Source organism: Microcaecilia unicolor, chromosome 4 (genome assembly GCF_901765095.1).
Source record: "Microcaecilia unicolor chromosome 4, aMicUni1.1, whole genome shotgun sequence".
NCBI lineage: Eukaryota > Metazoa > Chordata > Amphibia > Gymnophiona > Siphonopidae > Microcaecilia > Microcaecilia unicolor.
The window spans coordinates 349,176,490-349,197,696 of record NC_044034.1 but is presented as its reverse complement, the minus strand read 5'-3'; the positions used below and the strand labels follow the sequence as shown (position 1 = coordinate 349,197,696).

The 21,207-nt window shown below is 46.6% G+C and overlaps 1 protein-coding gene across 7 annotated transcripts in view; it reads right to left on the bottom strand.

The window, feature by feature from the left end:
- Positions 1–9,654: 9,654 nt before the first annotated feature.
- The window catches only part of KCNJ15 (potassium inwardly rectifying channel subfamily J member 15), a 68,714-nt gene continuing 57,161 nt past the window's right edge, over positions 9,655–21,207 (bottom strand). For 4 of the 7 annotated variants that reach the window (XM_030202221.1, XM_030202228.1, XM_030202223.1 and 1 more), the window contains exon 2: positions 9,655–11,251. In XM_030202221.1, coding sequence (XP_030058081.1) covers positions 10,119–11,243 — 1,125 coding nt within the window. In that variant the 5' untranslated portion in view covers positions 11,244–11,251 and the 3' untranslated portion in view covers positions 9,655–10,118. The other 3 variants (XM_030202226.1, XM_030202224.1, XM_030202225.1) reach the window with 3 other exon arrangements.

Sequence of the window (21,207 nt, the reverse complement as noted above, 5' to 3'; positions counted from 1 at the left end):
TAGTTGAAAATTAGCTGAAGTAGTGGCAGAGGGTGAAACTAAGGGCATCCAAGCAAAATATCAGAAAGTGCCCTCCAGACATGATCCATCTCAGATAATCCGGAAGTGACTACAAGGTGGTCCCCCCTCCATTCCTGCACCCTCCTGCACTGCAGGGATTTGTGTCATTGGCTAAAAGGTCCACAGTTTAAAAAGTATGCATGAACTCTGCAGCTACTTCACCTAATGAAAATTGCTCGCTGTGTCGATAGTAATTTTTCTAAAATACCAGAAGTCACAGTAGTCGCATCATGGACTAGCTCTTCACAGGATAATTGAGACAACACTTGTTCACTTGTCTGGATAGAGTTGGGATTTCTTAAATTTAAATTTTGTATACCACCTTATTGGTTGTTGGTACTGAAAGGCACTGATAGCAAATCACTAAACCTGCAGAGCTGCCAGGGGGGTCAACCCACTCAGCAAGAGATTTAGGGCCACCCCCAGCACACCCAACCAGGGGCGTAGCCAGACTACGGTGGGAGGGGGGGTCCAGAGCCTGAGGTGAGGGGGCACATTTTAGCCCCCCCCGGCACCGCCGACCCCCCTGCCACCATTGCCGACCCCCCCTGCCACCGCCAACTGTGACCCCTGCCGATGACCCTCTTGACCCCCCCCTCTCGCCGCCATCCCTCCCTCGCCGTCGCCTACCTTTGCTGGCGGGGGACCCCAATCCCCGCCAGCCGAGGTCCTCTTCTTCCCGCGAAGGCTTCGTTTGGTTTCTGACGTCCTGCACGTACAACATACAATGTGCAGGATGTCAGAAACAGAACGAAGCCTTTGCGGGAAGAAGATGACCTCGGCTGGCGGGGATTGGGGTCCCCCGCTAGCAAAGGTAGCCCACGGCGGGGGAGTGTTGGCGGTGGGAGGGGGGTCGAGAGGGTCGTTGGCAGGGGGTCCAGGGCCAAATCTACGGGGGCCCAGGCCCCCTGGCCCCACATAGCTACGCCACTGCACCCAACTCTGCCCCTTGGCTCTGCTCCATCCTGCCCATGGCTCTGCCTCAGCAGCCAGTGGCAAAAGGAGAGGTCTCCCTGTCCAATGACAGCAGGAAACACCTTCATAAAATGTTATCTCCTGCTGCTGTGGGATGAACGGCAGCATGAGATGGTCATTTATGAAGGCGGTTCCTGCTGCCGCTGGATGGGGAGACCACTCAGTGAGTGATCTCAGCTTCTTAGTTGGAGATGTCCCACTGAAAGCTGGAGACTTGGCAGGTCTGAAACACGGTATCTAGGCTGAAAATGCAGATTCACATGCTGAACCTATTATATAAAGAGAACATGTGCACCCATCTGCCGTTATAAAATTATCCCCTGGAAAGTAGGCACACGCCTTGACACCTGCTCCGGAGTGAGTAAACATCTGTGCATACCTGTGCCAGTAACCATCATGGCATATAAAATGATTAGCAGCAGTCCCACCCTAACTTTATCTACTGTTCACCCCCCCCCCCCCCCCCCCCAGGAAGACTCCACATATATCACTTAAAAGTAGTCACTATGATTTCCAGGCACCTATTTTTAAGTAATTGTATAAGAGACTGTGCCCATAAAATGCTGCTTTGCATGCTCAAGCCCATGTAAAAGTACTCCTATATAGGCAGGCCTTCTGTTCTTATGGTCGGCTTAATATTGGACCAGATAAGCCACTGACTCAGGGCATCAACGATAAAGGGTACCAAAATCTCCAGTCTCTGACCACACCATCAGTGCCTCACCTGATCCACTGGTTAAGCCTTCTTTTTCCCCTCCCTTCAGCCAGCCCCTAGGTCTTCACTGTGCTGTGTGTCACACACACAGGAAATTGCATCAGAGGAGGCGGGACACAGCAGAAGGAAGACTCAGGGGCAGTGTTGCCAGGTGGGCGGTTTTACCGCTCAATTGGGCGGTTTTCTGTGACCCGCCGCGGGAAATTTTTGCCCACGGCGGGTTGCGGTTTTTTGGGCTTCTTTTTTGCCTTTTGGGCGGTTTTTCGGCCACGGGGGCGGGGTTAGTGATGTTTTGGGCGGGGTTAGTGACGTTCTGGGCGGGGCCGATGATGGCGGGGCGGAGTTGATGACGGCGGGGGCGGGGGTGATGACGCGGGGGTGGGGGTGTCAGGAGCGGGGTTTGAGTTTGGGTGGGTTTTGGGCTGGATTTAGGCTGGTTTGGGTGGGAAAAAAATTTTCCACCTGGCAACCCTGGCTGAAGGCAGAGAGATGAGAAAGAATAAATCATGATCCATGGGAAAGCTGGTATGGAGGAGGGAGCAAGAGACTGGGCCGGAGGGAAGGAGGGATACCAAACCCACAAGGGAGGTGGAAGGGAAGAGAGAGAGAGAGAGAGATACTAAATCATAAGGAGCCAATGAGGGTGAAAAGAAGTGTCACTGATGCCGAGGGGGATGGGGGCATTGAAGCAAGTTGGCTCAGGGCATTATAATCCCTTGAGCTGGCCCTGTCTGTTCTTATCTGTTTATAAATTGTACATTTAAGTTTTTATTTTCCAAAAAACCTCTATTTATTGGTGTATTCATGCCACAGGGACTATTGCTGAGCACCTTTTCCAGTGAAATCAAATAGGTACATTTGAGTCATTGAACAGCCATCAATGCAGAAAAGGCACAAAATGTAGTGGACGATACAAGACAGTAGCCCCCCCCCCCCAGGCCTACCTCAATCCCTGGTGGTCCAGTGGATGTCAGTTAGGGCAGGAGGTATACTGACTCACTCCTGCCTATGATTGCAGTCACATGCAACATAGCGGTCACAACCTTTCACTCTAGTCTTGTGTACCGTGAGTCTAGGATGAAAGGTCATGGCCGCCACATTGGATGTTGTCATGGCCATGGGTAGGAACGAATGGGCATCGCTCCTATCCCAATTGACATCCGCTGGCCAACCAGGGATTGAGGTAGGCCTTGGTGTCCTATTGGGGGGGGGGGGGGGCATGAAACCGGGCCAAAAAATGTTCATTGTGTATCATCTCCCATGACAACAAAAGGGTGGGTTCCTGAACAAAATAGAAATTTTCCTGCACCTCACGGGAAACAATACAAAAGAAAACTTTTCTGGCTGACCGTCCCTACAAATTAATCCTGATGCTTAGCTTTAAAATTTATTAAAGAAACGTGCCTTTATAGCAGTTCCCATTGATCTACTACAATAAGCTGGGACCTTATTTTCAGACTGATCAGCTGGTCTAAAACACTTTCCCCCAAATTCTATAAATGGCACCTTACGTTGTGCACGCTAATTTGGACGCATGGCCAAATTGTGCACACAACTTAATTGATTAACAAGCCAATCAGCGCCATTAATTGGTACTTAACAACCAATTAGCGGAACTAATTGGCTTTAATTAGAATTTACGCACATACCTTTCCAGGTATATTCTATAATGCGGTTTGCATAAATTCTAAAGTGCACAGTCAAAAAGGGGGCGTAACCATGGGCGTGGAATGGGTGGCTTGTGAGCGTTTCAAAAAACTATATGCAGTCTTATAGAAAACATCCAATCAGCGCCTAACTTAGGTGCAGGTATTTAGACCTGGTTTTAGGTGGCCTAAATGGGTGTGCCTACATTTTCATCGCAAGAACGTCATTTAGGCATCAGGGGCATAGCCAGACTTTGGCGGGAGGGGGGTCCAGAGCTCGAGGTGAGGGAGCACATTTTAGCCATCCCGGCGCCACCGACCGCCCCCGCCATTGCCGACACACCCCCTGCCATTGCCGACCCCCCTGCCACCGCTGCCACCGCCACCAACAACTTTGATCCCCCTGCCGTCGACCCTCTCGACCCCCCCTCCCGCCGTCAACCCTCCCCCGCCGTCGCCTACCTTTGCTGGTGGGGGACCCCAACCCTCACCAGCTGAGGTCCTCTTCTTCCTTCGTTCTGTTTCTGAGTCTGACGTCCTGCAGAATGAAGGAAGAAGAGGACCTTGGCTGGCGGGGGTTGGGGTCCCCCGCCAGCAAAGGTAGCAGACGACGGCGGGTTGACGGTGGGAGGGGGGTCAAGAGGGTCATCGGCAGAGGGGTCCAGGGCCAACTCTACGGGGGCCCAGGCCCCCGTGGCCCCATGTAGCTACGCCCCTGGTAGGCATATTCTATAAACTATGCCTAACTTTAGCTGTAGTTTATAGAATCATGCTGTGTGGTTTCTCGGTGCCAATTTTTAAGGCGCCGTTTATAGAATTTGGAACTTTGCACATAGTAGGATTTGTCTTAATTACCCTATAGAAAGGACTTTTCTTGTCACATACAGTATTTTTACAGTGTATCAACACAAGAAATATATTAGCTATTGTAGAAAATCTCCTATCAAAGGCTCAGATCCCCAGTAGCTTAAGCTAGGCAGCGATAAAATACTGGATCTTGATTTAAGGGATTCATTGAAGGTTCTCCCGGTACTGAGCATTCTCACTGAGAGTGGCTGCTGCTGCTTCCTGGAACATATTATTGAGATCAGTTCTCTGGCGGGGTCCAAACATCCATCTTAAGCCCCCAATCCCCTTCCACTTGAAAGTTCTTTTGTCATAATCAGAGTATTTAGCATTGAGATGATTCCATTAGCAGCAGCTTGTTCGACATCAGACGCGGCAGCATCAACTGACTGTATTCTGTGAGGCATAAAATATGGAACATGAGTAATATTTTTGTTTAATGTCAGGTGCAACATTAGAACGAGTTTCTTGGGTATCAGACGTGATAGCAGCATTTTCGAAGGTAGAATGTCTTGGTTAGCTGTGTCTACTCATTGTCCATTGAATCCGTGATGTTGCTTTTAATTGCTCATTATTGAGAACATTGTTGGTGTTCAGTTACCATGTACAGCACAGTATAACATTAATATTACAATACACGGCACTGTCCAAGGCACTATAATATTCCTGCTAAAAAATAAACAACAACAACTTACAATCTAATTGATTTGTTCAGTGTCATGAAGTAAGAGATTGACTGGAGGAGTGGCCTAATGCTTAGTGTAGTGGGTTGAGATCCTAAGGTAACAGGTTCAATTCCCTCTGCTGCTCCATGTGACCCTGGACAAGTCACTTAAGGGGCCCTTTTTACAGAGCGGTGGCAAGCCCAACACGGGCTTACCGCTTGCTCTTTCGGGACCAACGCCGGGCCAACGAGGCCACCGGTGGTAGACCCGCCCCGAGTGCGCGCCATTTCCAGGGGAAAAAGAAAACCTCCAGAAATGGCTGGCATGGCGATAACCAGGTTAATCGGGTATCATTGCGAGCTGCCCGGTTTCTGCTGGGTTAGCGCAGGAGCCCTTATCGCCACCTCAATGGGTGGCGGTAAGGGCTCCCTACCACATGGCCACACGGTAAGAGTTATCTGACCGCACGGCCATTTTTTATTGGGGGGGGGGCTTTTACCGGCTGCGGGAAAAGGGCCCTGGCGAGAGGGAAAAATGGCACCCACTGCACGCGCAGGGCCCTATTTCCCGCAGCTTAGTAAAATGACCCCTTAGCTCTCCATTTCCCAGGTACAACATATACTATGTAGATTGTGAGCCCATTAGGGACACTATTACTACCTGTATAGGAAACTGCAATTGTTAACCATTGTATGCCTATGTGAAGGCCTCAGCAGTATATCAAGTGCATTAAAATAAATAAATAGAACAAGTGTGCCAAATAGAAATTGAATATCATATATCATAATTTGCACCTCCAACGTTCCATCGCAGTCTGGCTGCCTGGGTTCGTAACATCTGATGACGTCAGCCAGCCTCCAGCATTCCATTCCCCCTCACTGTCCCACCCTCGCGTCAAGACGTAATGACGTCAGAGGGCGGAACAGTGAAAGGGACGGGAACGCTGGAGGCGAGCTGACGCCAGGAGGGATGTTACGAACGGAACGGAAGCCAGCGCCAGCCAGCCAGAGAACGTTCAGGTACAAATCGAGGGGAGGAGAGAATCGCGGGATATTGAGGGGCGGAAGGGGAGGGCAGAGCAGAGGAGAATTGATGGACATGGATGGGATGGGAGGACAGTAGAGGAGAGAATCGCGGGACACGGATGGGAGGGCAGGGAAGAGGAGAATTGCTAGACATGGAGGGGAGGGGAGGGAAGGGAAAAATCGCGGACATGGAGGGGAGGGGAGGGAAGGGAAGAATCACTGGACATGGAGGGGAGGGCAGGGGAGAGACAAAAAAATTGCTTACAAGAGAGCCTTTCTAGGGCCCGTTTCATTGTTGAGGAAACGGGCTGGGTTCCACTAGTCTAATCATAATTTAGCAACATGATTCTGCTCCTCTAAACCCAACATTATTCTTAGTATTTCACTGCAGGTAAGGTTTATTGTGTTGTAGTCCTATGTCGCATAGTAATAGTTCCCAAAACTGGGGAATAGACTGCAAAGTTATTGTATCATGGACAAGTGATGTATTAGTGTTGGTGCCTCATTAAGGGGTCCTTTTACTAAGCTGCGAGAAAAAGAGCCCTGCGGTAGCAGCAAGGGCCGTTTTTTTCCACAGGCCGGGGCCCTGTTTACTGCAGCGGGTAAGAAGCCCCCCCCCCCCAAAAAAAAACTCTTACTGCATGGCCATGTGGCAGGGAGCACTTAGCACCACCCATCAAGATGGCGGTAAGGGCTCCCCCGGTAACCCGGCAGTAACCGGGTAGCATGTGGCGATGCCCGATTACGCCCGGGTTAGCGCCACGCTATTAAAAAAAGAATTTTCTGGTGTGCCAGAAATGGCGCGTGCTGGAGCTAGAACTACCACCAGTGGCCACATTGGGCTGGTGATAGTTCCAGGATAATGTGCAGTAAGCCCCCCCCCCCCCCCCCATTGGGCTTACCGCCACTTTGTAAAAGGGCCCCTAAATTATTTTGTGAAAGCATTGTATGTTTCACCAGTTGGCGAACAGCTGGCGAGAGTCCTTGCTAACAAAAATGGGCAACACCTCTCTGCTGAGGGGTGACATTTAGATCATGTTCCTAAACAATGATTCATTTACCCAGCTCTGGAAACTGAAGCAGCGCCTCCTCCAGGTTTATAGTAGAGATGACAACTAGTTTAATGAACCGCCAAGAAGTTCAAACGTGTTGGGAAACATAAAAAATAATATCACATCTGATGAGACCCTCTCCCCCTCCTCGAATTAGCTAATCCACCTCAGAGCTGGCCTAGTGGTTAGGGTGGTGGACTTTGGTCCTGGGGAACAGAGTTTGATTCCCTCTTCAGGCACAGGCAGCTCCTTGTGACTCTGGGCAAGTCACATAACCCTCCATTGCCCCATGTAAGCCGCATTGAGCCTGCCATGAGTGGGAAAGCACGGGGGACAAACGTAACAAAAATAAAATAGATACTATTGGAGATTCTACATGGAATGTTGCTACTATTGGAGATTCTACATGGAATGTTGCTATTCCACTATCAACATTCCATGTAGAAGGTTGCGCAGGCTTCTGTTTCTGTGAGTCTGACGTCCTGCACATACGTGCAGGACGTCAGACTCACAGAAGCAGAAGCCTGCGTGGCCACGTTGGTGGAATAGCAACATTCCATGTAGAATCTCAAATAGTAGCAACAGTAGAGGAGTGGCCTAGTGGTTAGGGTGGTGGACTTTGGTCCTGGGGAACTGAGTTCGATTCCCACTTCAGGCACAGGCAGCTCCTTGTGACTCTGGGCAAGTCACTTAACCCTCCATTGCCCCATGTAAGCCGCATTGAGCCTGCCATGAGTGGGAAAGCGCAGGGTACAAATGTAACAAAAAAAAAAAAAAAAACTAGCTCTGCCTGATACATGGAGGATTCTGGCAGACAAGCTTTGTGCAAAACTCCACAGAGAGCCAACTAACTGTGTATCAGATTTGGGGAAAATTTGAAAAAGGCAATTTGGATACAATGAAAGAAGGAAATAACTTCTGGTATTTGCATTTAGCCTATTTCTATAACCATCACCCATCCTTAACATCTAATAACCAGTGCAAACAATACGCTTTTCAAACAGCGGTTAAAAAAAAAATAGCATCGTTTAACAGGATAAAGTGCAGAAAGGATTTGTTAACCTTCACACAACGAGGGAGGCATTTTCTGTACATGCAGATTTTCCTTGTACCAGATAAGCACATTTGATTTTTACGAGCTGGCTCTCACTGACAAATGATTGAGGCCCAGCTCAGGGGCGTAGCCAGACACCCAATTTTGGGTGGGCCTGGGCCCAAGATGGGCGGGCAGAACTCCGCCTTGTCCCACAAGTGATATGGTCTCGCCCTCTCTCGCCTGCATGCCATATGGAGGGGAATAATCGAACGTCGCCGGCAAAATAGGTCACCGGCGATCTATTTTGGCGGCGGCGCAACAGCTGGCCGGAACCGTATTTTCAAAAAAGATGGCCGGCCATCTTTTTTTTCGATAATACGGTGTGGGCCGGCGAAATGCCTTGGATTTCGCCAGGTTTGAGATCGCCAGTTTTGTTTTTCCGCGATAATGGAAAAAACTGCCGGCGATCTCAAACCCGGCGAAATCCAAGGCATTTGGCCGTGGGAGGAGCCAGCATTTGTAGTGCAATGGTCCCCCTCACATGCCAGGACACCAACCGGGCACCCTAGGGGGCACTTCAAACATCTTTTATAAACAACCAAATTAGCTTCCAGGTGCATAGCACCCTTCCTTTGTGTGCTGAGTCCCCCAAAACCCACTGCCCACAAGTGTGCACCATTACCCTAGCCCTAAGGGCTGAAGGGGGGCACCTACATGTGGGTACAGTGGGTTTTGGGGGGTTTGGGAGGGCTCAACATTACCCACCACAAGTGGAACAGGTGGGGGGGGGGGGGGGGAGATGGGCCTGGTTCTGCCTTTCTGCAGTCCACTGCAACCAACAACAACTGTTCCAGGGACCTGCATACTGCTGTCAGGGTGCTGGGTATGACATTTGAGGCTGGCATACAGGCTGGCAAAAAAGGTTTGTATTTTAATAATTTTAGTGTGGGAGGGGGTTGGCGACCACTGGGGGAGTAAGGGGAGGTCATCCCCCATTCCCTCCAGTGGTCATCTGGTCAGTTGGGGCACCTTTTTGAGGCTTGGTGGTGAAAATAAAAGGACCAAGTAAACCCAGCGAAATACTGCTTATCGCCGGGTTTTATTTTTCCATTATCCGCAAAAGCCGGCCATCTGGTAGCCACGCCCAAGCCTGCCCATGTCCCGCCTTCGCTTCGCCGCCAACACGCCCCTTTGAACTTTCGCCGGTGAGGCGAAGGGAAAGCGGTGAAGCTACCACAAATGTAGCTTTCGATTATACGCTTTTCGCCGCTTTTTCAAAATCGCCGGCCATATCCCGATCTGTGTCGGGAAATAGCCGCCGTTTACTTTCGATTATAAGCTGGATGGTCTCTCAAAAATCCCCCCCCCCCCCGCATACCTTTTAAATAGTAGATTTTTCATTGGCAGTGAGCAACAACTAATACACACTGCTCATGTTGGCCCCACAGCACGTATCAGCTGCTGCTCGCTGCAGGTGAAGATCTGCTATTTACAAGGTATGCAGTTGAGAGTTTTCGGCCGGTGGGGCTTGGGGATCCCTGCCAGCCACATCATAGGTGTGCTGCTACTGAGTGGGCCTGAGCTCAAAGTGGGTGGGCCAGGGCCCACCTGGGCCCACCCTTGGCTACGCCACTGGCCCAGCTCCTCTGCAGAAAGGGTACGGTCTCAGTGAACTCCGCATAAATTAGTACCTTATATACAATACAGTAAATGCGTACATATACAAAGTTGGTCAGAGGAACCTGTTTCTTTTCTGTTGATCCCACCTACTTTTGTATTTACAATGAAAGCTGTTTCAACAAATATCCAAATTGCGTTTTTAGATTTATAAAAAAAAAGATATCCCTTTCCAAACATTAAAAAAAAAAATTATGACCACTTGTAAAAGCAGTTGTTAAGCTAATAAAACAATAAATGAAATGCTTCACATTACAAAGAATAAGTTTTCTTAAGGGACCCATTTAAGACAATTCCAGATGTTTACCCTTCCATGAGCTGCTACAGAGCAAGTCATGAAATCTCTCTATTTTGTTTCAAAAAAATGCTTCCTTTTAAAATGTCCTTTTAGTGTCCAAAGGCTGTGATTATGGCGATGCTGTCACACATGACTTTGCTGTAGCAAACTGGAACTCTGCTCTTTTTTCCATTGCTCTTCCTGCCTGTATTTCTCTTCTAATTCTTGTTTCTCAGTGTCGGAATAAAACAAGGCAGAATCTGGGCTTCTCCTGATTTTATCAAAATGACTGAAATCAGCAACATATTTTCCACTTTGAGAAACGGAAACCACAGGCGAAAACTCAAAACCCCAGCAGATCTCTTCTGGGAGGTAAGATGTCCTGCTTTGGCATATAGCACTGGTGGATTCCACAGTGGCGTTGAGAAGAACCACAAGCTCAAAATTTTTTTCCTTTGTGTTTTGAGGGGTGAGATCTCTGAGGGGGCTGTTCTCATCCAATACATGATAAAAAGTTAAGGGTAAAATCAGAAAAGGGCTTTCGGAAGAGGAGTCAACGTTGAAGTTGACGTTGGCTTGGTTCAGTAGGATCTTCTCGCCCTCTTTGGTCTCATACGTGTGAAGAAGTTTTCCATAGAGCTGGCACTGGATAAGTAGGCTCTTTCTCATATTGGCTACTTGGACCACAAGGCAAAGCTTGCCATTGTGTTTCATAATGACAGCATTGTGGCTGAATTTAATGGTTTCTGCTCTTTTTTTGGGTCTTGCGATTTTTGCCAGGAAAGTGCCAGTGATGAAGATTTCAATCAAGGTTGTAATGACCAGCTGAGCTACCAACAGAAAAATTGCATGGGGACACTCCTCTGTGATGTGACGGGAGCCATAGCCAATGGTCGTCTGAGACTCCAAAGAGAAGAGAAAAGCCCCAGTTAAAGAGCCTACGCTAACAATGCATGGTGTATGGTTGGATGGGAATTCTTTTTGCAAATCACCGTGAATATAAGCAATGGCATAGTAGATGACTCCAAAAAAGAACCAGGTTACGATAAAAGTAGCACTAAACAAGGTGAGTTTATATCTCCATTTCATGTCTATAACTGTGGTCCATAAATCTTGGAGGTACAGCAGAAAAACGCCATCAACTTTGTCAATCTTCACATTGCTGTGGCCAGTTTTTGACATTACACGGGGTCTATCTGCTTTCTTTTCCCCAACATCTCCACCTCTGTCAAGCAGGTCATTTGATAAAATGACTTCAGTAACTTCCATTTTATGTCCTGAAAGAATGACAAAAGTTCATTACAACACTTAAATACTGTCAAATATTTGAACACAATCATTTTTACACTTGTCCATTATTGTAGTACCACCGGTATTTAACAGAATTTCTTAATGGTTCAGAGAAGATTACGTGCAGAATACGAAATGGGTCAATTCAGAAAAAAGGCAATAGATATTAAATCTAAAATTTGTTATCAATGAGCATATAAGATTTTTAAAAATCACTACCCGTGAATTAGCAAGAAAACAAGAAGAATGAAGGCGAGCCAACATAATAATGAAATTTCACTTCCACTTTTAAGATCTAATACCATGGCAATCGTAATTATCAATTGACACTCCCCCTCAAAAAAACAAAAAGCAAACGTGAAATGTTAACAAAAAAGAGTGTAAACAAACAACAAAAACATTCTTACACCACAGTGTTTCAAAAACAGAATAGCACCAGCTAGAATTCAGAAAAACCCACCTTCGTAAAAAACAAAGATATGTCTAACCTATGAAAGATGTCCCATTGCCTTGTGCTCCTTTCAGCAATAAATGAGCTCTTACAGTTGCCTGTGGTCTGTGCTCAGTCCCATAGTCCAAGACCACTACCTCGATGTTCTCAAACCTCTCCTGGAGGCACACCTAGCTGGTTGGGTTCATAGGATTATTAAAATGAATGTCCATGAGATAAATTTGCAAATAATGGGTATTCAATAATATATGGAAATCTACCTCATGCATATTGTGGCAATCCTGAAAACTTGATTGACTTGGTATACCTTTCGGAGAGGGTTGAGAAACCCTGCTCTAGATGACTCGAGGGGTTCTCCCTGCTGTCTCTGCTTCTTTCCATAGCTTCTGATGGGTTGATGCTACCTTTAAAATACTCAGCAAATGATATGAGTCATCATTCAAAACATAATCCCTGGGATTCTATATATCGCGCCTTAATTTCCGTGCAGAAATTGAAGCGTATTCTATAACAATACATGTAACTTAATTGTTTAACTAGCTAATCAGCAGTGTTAATTGGATGTTAACAAGCAATTATCATTACTAAATGGCATTAAGATTTACATGCACAACTCGCTAAGCGTATTCTGTAATGTTGTGCCCGTAAATTCTGTCACATGGTTGAAAAGGGAGCGTAGCCATGGGTGGGGCATGGACGTTTCTAAAATCTGAGGGATCCTTTTACTGAGGTGTGCTGAAAAATGGCCTGAGCTGGTGTAGAAGCCTGAATTGGATACGCACAGGTCCATTTTTCAGCGCACCTGCAAAAAAGGCCTTTTTTGGATGAAAATGGACGTGCAGCAAAATAAAAATTGGCACGCATCCATTTTGGGCCTGAGACCTTACCGCCAACCCCTGGCTTAGCGGTAAAGTCTCACGCATTAACCAGGCAGTAATCATCAGCATGGAAACACTGCTGATTACTGCCCAGTTAGCGTCGCATGCTGGAAATTTTCTGCCGCATGTAGTGGACGAACGTAAAAAAATTAAATTACCACCCAGGCCACATGGTAGCTAGGAAGTAGTTCTAAATTGGCGCACGTTGGGCGCCTACAGAGCTTAGTAAAAGGGCCCCTATGCGTGTTGTTATTGAATACACCTGCTCTGGGCTACATTCTATACATGGCACCTGAATAATCCATATGCCTGGACATATTCTCTATAGAATGCCTAACTTTTATAGAATAGGCTTATATTTCCACACAGTTTATAAAATTATGCGAGTACCGCTCCACATGACCAAATTTAGTTGTGGCCATTTATGCCATGTTTTACTCAGCATAAATCCCGACACCTAAATTAGGTACAGAGTGGGTATATTCTATAACAACACACATAGATTTTAGAAACGCCCATGTTACGTAAGCCACATTGAACCTGAGTTCTACTCAGGCTAATGGAAGATAAGAAAGAAAGAAAGAAAGAAATTTAAGCCTATTCTATAAAATGTAGGCATTTATTTATTGATTTATTTATTTATTTGATGCATTTGTACCCCACATTTTCCCACTTATTTGCAGGCTCAATGTGGCTTACATAGTACCGTCAAAGGCATTTGCCCAGTCGGTGGATAACAAATACAAAGTTGTTTAGTGATCGTATGAGGTATAAGCGGAGGGTCGGAATGGATGAAGATTGCGTGTTGTCCTGTTCGATCATAGTCATGCTGTGTTGGTAGGTGAAGAGGATTACGTGGGGTCGTTGGGGTAGGCCTTTTTGAAGAGGTAGGTTTTTAGTGATTTCTTGAAGTTCAAGTGGTCGTGGATTGTTTTCACAGCTTTTGGGAGCCCATTCCATAGTTGTGCATGTAGGAGAAGCCGGCTGCGTAAGTTGTTTTGTATTTCAGTCCTTTGCAATTTGGGTAGTGTAGGTTTAGGTAGGATCTTGATGATCTGACTTTGTTTCTTATTGGTACGTCTATGAGGTCTGTCATGTATTCTGGGACTACACCGTATATGATTTTGTGGACTAAGGTGCAGATTTCGAAGATGATTTGTTCTTTGATTGGGAGCCAATGCAACTTTTCTCGGAGTGGTTTAGCACTTTTGAAGCGTGTTTTGCTGAATATCAGCCTGGCTGCTGTATTTTTGGCGGTTTGGAGTATTTTTATGAGTTGTTCTTTGCAGCCCGCATAGATTCCGATGCAATAATCTGCATGGCTTAGGACCATTGATTGTATTAGGTATCGAAAAGTTGCATACTTTAGAGAATACGCCTAGGCATATTTTTTTTCCACATGTAGTTTTCAGGCGTCATATATAGAATCTAGTCCAATGTCCGTGACCATGAATGTAAATAATAAAAAAAAGAGCATTTTCTTAAATGCAATAGGTTTTGTTGGTTTTTATACAATATATTTTACCATTTTAACACTATTTTACTTGCAGAATTCCAATATTTTTGTTTTGTAGGGCTCAAAATGTATTGTAAAACACCTAGAACAGGTTTGTCCAAGTTCAGTCCTCAATGGCTGCAGGCAGGACTTCTTTTCAAGATATTTCTCAAAAAATTACACACGAGAAAGTTTGCGTATAATGGAGGTAGTGTGCATGCAAATCTCTCTCATACATATTCATTAGGAATATCCTGAAAATCTGGCCTGATTGCAACTCTCAAGGACTGAACTTGCCCGATCTAGAACCATACAGCATAGAAAGTTCCAGAGGCATAGAGGCCCTTTTACTAAGGCGCGTAGGCGCCTACACGCGTCCAACGTGCATCACATTGGAACTACCACCTGTCTACCGCGTGCCCCGGGCAGTAATTCCATTTTTGACGTGCATCCAGAACACTCAGTAGGCAATAGTTTCTATTTTCTACCGCGTGCACTGACGATTACTGCCCGGTTAGCGTGTGAGACTTTACTTCCAACTCAATGGGTGGCGGTAAGGTCTCAGGCCGAAAATTGATGTGTGTTGGTTTTAATTTTGCCCATAATCAGATGACGACCTGACACGGCCGTGTTTCGGCATCAAAGCCTGCATCAGGGGTCAACTATGGAGTGCCTCAACGGCAATACACAGAAATGATGTCAATCGTACGTCATTTCTGTGTATTTCCGTTGAGGTACTTCATAGTTGACCGCCCAATTTCTGAGTTCAAAGGAAGTCCCATTACCATATTTTCTGTTGGTCTATAATTGAACAACAACCGAAAAAGATTTGTTTGACCCCTGATGCAGGCTTTGATGCCAAAACACGGCCGTGTCGGGTCGTCATCTGATTATTAATAAAGTTGTTTGGATTTCCTCAACATCTGTCCTCACTTTTTTGTTTTCATTGACTTTGATTTGTGTGAGGATTTTCCTCTCCGCTTTTTGTTGCTTGGTTTTAATTTTGCTGCACGTCCATTTTCGGCTACAAAAAAGGCCTTTTTTTCCAGGCGCGTTGAAAAATGGACCTGCGTGCTTCCAAAACACGCGCCTATACCAGAGCAGGCCATATTTCGGCACAGCTTAGTAAAAGGGCCCCTTAACTATTCCAAAGCACCATTGAGCAGTCTAGTTCTATTCAGGGACCGGATCTGGATACAAACGCCTGAGCTGTGTAGATTGTCTTCTCTGCATTCACACCAATCAATGAACCCACCTGACTCACTCTGTGCTTGTGCAAGACATCCAGAACTGCCTAAAATGAAAGAACAAATGGCAAGAGCACCCTTTGAAATCACACAGTATACTCTTGATATATGTCTGCCTGTCTACCTCTCATGCTAATATTTTTGATGCACACTCCTTAGTTATATAATTAAGCAACAGCCCCACCCAGTACAGAATTGCCAAATGATTGCCTGAGGCAGTATCTACACATCCCAAATTGGAGAAGAGTTATTGACGTCTTGTGAAGCATTCAGTAGAATTTACAGAGTTTCTGTATTATTTCCTCACAATCAATCAGGAAAAAGAGAATGGTTCAAACATGTAACAGTAATTTGGATTATAGATAGGTGTAACCAGGGCTTTTTTTGAGGGGGTACTTGGGGGTACTGAGTACCGGCACCTTTTCCATTGTCTGCTAAAATTGACCCATGGACCCCAAGTTTTAATGAAAGAGCTCAGGCTCTACACACCCATTCTGCCTTGTCATACATTCTGTGACTGGTTGCAGGGGGCTTGGCTATTGTGGGGTGGGTCCCTCAGTGATCACCCCACCCTTGAAGGGTGGCCTAGCATTTGAGTACGGGCACCTTTTTTGCTAGAAAAGACGTGATGGGTGTAACCTAGTGATTAGTGCAGGGGTTCTCAGTCCAGTCAGGTTTTCAGGATACCCACAATGAATATGCATGAGATAAATTTGAATACAATGGAGGTAGGGCATGCAAATCTACCTCATGCTTATTCATTGTAGGTATCCTGAAAACCTGACTGGCTAGCTGTGTCCTGAGGACTGGGTTGAGAACCCCTGGGTTAGCACAATGGGCATGGAATCAGTGAAACCAGGGTTCAAATCCTGCTTCAGTCACTGATGTATCTCTGACCTTGGGCAGGTCACTCTGGGGTCCTTTTACAAAGGCACGCTGAAAAACGGCCTGCGGTGTTGTAGGTGCAGGATTTGGGCGCATGCAGAATCATTTTCAGCGCACCTGTAAAAAGGCCTCTCCTTTTTTTTTTTGCCGGAAATGGACGTGCGGCAAAATCAAAATTGCCGCGCATCCATTTTGGGTCTGAGACCTTACTGCCAGCCATAGACCTAGCGGTAAAGAATTTGGGCGGTAATGACCTACGTGCGTCAGATGCCACTTGGCACGCGTCCGAAAATGAAAAATATTTTTCAGACGCGCGTATTGGACGCGCACCAAAAATGAAATTACCGCAAGAGTCACATGGTCGAGTGGTAACTCCATTTTGGCATGCATCGGGCAGGAGTAGATGCTTGTGCGGCATAGTAAAAGGACCCCTTTATCACCTGTGGTCTGGAACATCCACTTAGGATATCATCTCTTTCAAGGAAAGGAACCAATTGTGCCTAAAATGTAATCCACCTTGTATTTACTCTAGAAAAGCAAAACAATATACAAAATTGTTGCTTTTCCTTTAAGCCTAACCCAGTCCTCAGAACACACCTAGCCAGTCAGGTTTTCAGGATATCCATAATAATGGATATCCTGAAAACCTGACTGGCTGGGTGTTTTCTGAGCACTCGGTTGAGAAGCACTAGTCTAACCATTCAATACAAAAATCCAATTATTTGAAAGCCTATATAATAGACCACTGTTTAATGCGCATTTGTGTGTATGTGTGCGTGGCAGGAATTCTGTGCAAAAGGTCCCAACCCCGGCACTTAAAATTGCTAATGAAATCTTGCAAAAAAAAAATTCCCAAAGTTTAACAGCTTTCAAAGTCAGACTAAAAACAACTTGCATTCCCCTGATTCAGCAGAATCCAGACCAGTGCACCATGTATCAGATCCACCAGAGGTCATTAATATGAGGGTACACTCAACAAACAGGAAAAATGGAAACATTTTTGACTGAGTCGTTAATTTGTATGAAGGGATGCACAGATGCCTAAAGGAAAAGATTTGTCATCCTATGACCAGGGCTTTATTTTGAGGGGGTACTTGGGGGGTACTGAGTACTGGCACCTTTTCCGTTGTCTGCTAAAATTGACCCATGGACCCCAAGTCTTAATGAAAGAACTCAGGCTCTGCACACCAATTCTGCCTTGTCATAGATTTTATTTATTTATTTATTTATTGCATTTGTAGCCCACATTTTCCCACCTATTTGCGGGCTCAGTGTGGCTTACAATACATTGTAAATGATGGAAATACGATTTGTTACAACTCAGTTATGGATTACATTGTGAGAAGTTATGCAAGACAAAGTCAAAGTATCGTTAGGAAATAGGACAAAGGAAAAGAACAATGGAACACTGGAAAGAGACAACGGGAAACTGATAGGGTAATAGAACATTAGCAAGAGAACATTCGGTATAACATTTTCTGTGAGTAACGGTATAAATGTGATAAAATTATGGGGGATGAGAATTCAGAAGAGAATGTATTGGTGTATTTCTGAACAGTGAGTGTGGACTTCATGTGTTTTGATCCTTACAGTAAATTTTATCAAAGAGATGAGTCTTCAATAGTTCGCGGAAGTAGGTTAGTTCGTGGATCGTTTTCAAGTTGCGTGGTAGTGTATTCCAGAATTGCGTGCTTATGTAAGAAAAGGTTGATGCGTGCAGCGCCTTGTATTTTATGCCTTTGCAATTAGGGAAGTGGAGGTTAAGGAAAGCTCGAGATGATCTTTTAGCGTTTCTGGGAGGTAGGTCTATTAAGTCAGACATGTAGGCTGGGGCTTCACCGTGAATAATTTTGTGGACTAATTTTGTGGAATAATTCTGTGTCTGGTTGCAGGGGGCCTGGCTATTGTGGGGTGGGTTGCCAAGTGATCACCCCATCCCTGAAGGGTGGCCTGGCATTTGAGTGCCGGCACCTGTTTCACTAGAAAAAATGCATTGCCTATGACGCTTCAAAACTTTGCCTTTTCTTCAGGGATAACAGTGGGGTGACGCTAAATTAAAAATGCATTCAGTTAGCACTAGCATGGGTTTCCATGAATTGACTAAGGGCCTGATGTTCAAAGAATTTATACTGCCAAATTTCAAGGTTATGCCCCTAAATTGATCTCTATGAAAATTTAGTAGAGCTAGGTGCTTAAGTATACACTCACACTGCCCAATATTCAAAAGGGTTGAACTGGGCATAGTAACGTAGTAGATGACGGCAGATAAAGACCTGTACAGTCCATCCAGTCTGTTCAACAAGATAAGCTCATAGCATAAGGTATGATGTGATACTACATATGCATACTTGACCTTGATTTGTCCTTCTACTGGAAATTAGAACAAAATGCGGGACAATTATTTAGTAACTATTCTTCAAAACGTATCTATACTCCTTAAATTATAAGACTAGTTGTATGTATCATTTATTATTGCAAATATATTAATTACTGTTGTGCTTCAACCTTATTTATATTTGTTCATACAAACTTACATCTATCTACATTATATCATTCTCCACAAAGCTATTACACCTATGGTAACTATGAAATTAGGAATATGACTAATGTAATCAATCTTATGTCCGCCACGTTCTATATAGTTCAAATTTTTATCGTTTCTGTAAATACTCTATTCTGATGTAAATAGTTCTTGTGGAGCAAGAAAGGAAAGAGCAAAAAAAGGGGACTTGATTTCAGTGGCGTAGGAAGGGGGGGGGGCGGTGGGGCGGTCCGCCCCGGGTGCACGCCGCTGGGGGGGGGGTGTCGGCTCACTGGTTCCCTGCTCTTTCTGCCCCGGAACAGGTTACTTCCTGTTCCGGGGCAGAGAAAGCAGGGAAGCAGCAGAGCCGACGCAGCTCCCAGTGACGTGCACTGGGGGCGGATCGGCCCTCCCGCCTGCCCTCCGCTGCAAGGTAAGGGTGCGTTTCGGGGGGGGGGTGCACTCCGGAGGGGAGGTGCGCCGTGCCCTGCACCCGGGGGGGGGGGGTGCACAGCGGCGACCCGCCCCGGGTGTCAGGCACCCTCACTACGGCACTGTTTGATTTGTCCTTGCCATTTTCAGGGGCACAGTTCCCCAACTTCTGAAGTTGTCATTGAATCCCCACTCCAGCCCATCCAAATCTGTCCAGTCACGATCAGGGCCCAGCACTGGCTTTGCGTCCCAATTACTGGTATTGCCATCTAATCACCGCTAAGCTTACTTGGTTTCATGCCTTCTATACAGGATTCCTTCGTGTTTATCCCAGAAACTTTTGAATTCTGTATCTATTTTCATCCCCACCACCTCTTGCCCAGTTAAACCCAAATGACCCTGCACATGACAGTGGTGTAGCCAGACAGCCAGTTTTGGATGGGCCTGAGCCCAAAGTAGGTGAGGCACAAACTTTTCTCTGCTTTGTTTTGAGTGAACTGAAATGACGACCGCGCGGGGGAGGAGGGGGGGTGGAAAGTGGAAACAGATTACAAATTGGCTTCCTTGCCTTGCTTACAGTGGACTAGATAGGTTCACGTCCACTCTGGTCTCGGGCAGCGCTTTCTCCCTTCTCCATCCCCTCCCGAGTTTTGCATTTCTCCCTCTCTTCTGTCCGCTCTCCCCGTCTGCATGGTCTGGTCATTTTTACTGCCCTGAAGCGCTGTTCTCCCTCCAGCACCGGCGATTCCCATAGTCAGCCTTCTGCCAGCGTGCGCCGTCGGGGCCTCTCCTCAGGCGCGCGTCCCACCTTTGCGGAAAACAGGAAGTTGCAGAGTAGGCGGGATGCGCCTAAGGAGAGGCCCCGACGGTGCATGCTGGCAGAAGGCTGGCTATGGGAATCGCCGGTGCTGGAGGGAGAACGGCGCTTCAGGGCAGTAAAAGTGAGCAGACCACGTGGACGGGGAGAGCGGGCAGAAGAGGCAGGAAAAGATTGGAGCCTCGCTTGGGAGAGCTGCGCCACTGGTTGGGTTGGGGCCAGTTAGGGTGGGCAGGCCTGGAGCAAAAGTGGTTGGACCTGGGCCCGTCCAGGCCCGCCCGTGGCTACGCCCTTGGCACACGATATTCATTCAGGGGCACTTAACCAGTTAGTGCTGCTGAATATTACTGCTAACCAGCTATCTCCTAGACCGGCTAAGTTAGGGGCAGGCCAGGGGTGGAGCATCTACTTGGGGAGGGAATGGGACTTGATATACCACCTTTTTGTGGTTACAATCAAAGCAGTTTACATATTATATACAGGTAATTAATTTTGTACCTAGGGCAATGGAGGGTTAAGTGACATGCCCAGAGTCACAAGGAGCTGCAGTGGGAATAGAACCCGGTTCCCCAGGATCAAAGTCTGCTGCACTAACCACTAGGCTACTCCTCCACTAGTGACATTCCATGTAGAAGCCTACCCTTGCAGATCAGCAACGCGGCCGCGCAGGCTTCTGTTTCTGTGAGTCTGACGTCCTGCAGGTACGTGCAGGACGTCAGACTCACAGAAACAGAAGCCTGCGCAGCTGCGTTGCTGATCTGCAAGGGCAGGCTTCTACATGGAATGTTGCTAGTGGAATAGCAATATTAACATTCCATGTAGAATCTCAAATAGGGAAAGGGAAATGGGACTTGATATACCGCCTTTCTGAGGTTTTTGCAACTACATTCAAAGCGGTTTACATATATTCAGGTACTTATTTTGTACCAGGGGCAATGGAGGGTTAAGTGACTTGCCCAGAGTCACAAGGAGCTGCAGTGGGAATTGAACTCAGTTCCCCAGGATCAAAGTCCACTGCACTAACCACTGGGCTACTCCTCTACTAGCAACCTTCCATGTAGAAGCCTGCCCTTGCAAATCAGCAATGCGGCTGTGCAGGCTTCTGTTTCTGTGAGTCTGGCGTCATGCACGTACGTGCAGGACGTCAGACTCACAGAAACAGAAGCCTGCGCGGCCGCGTTGCTGATCTGCAAGGGCAGGCTTCTACATGGAATGTT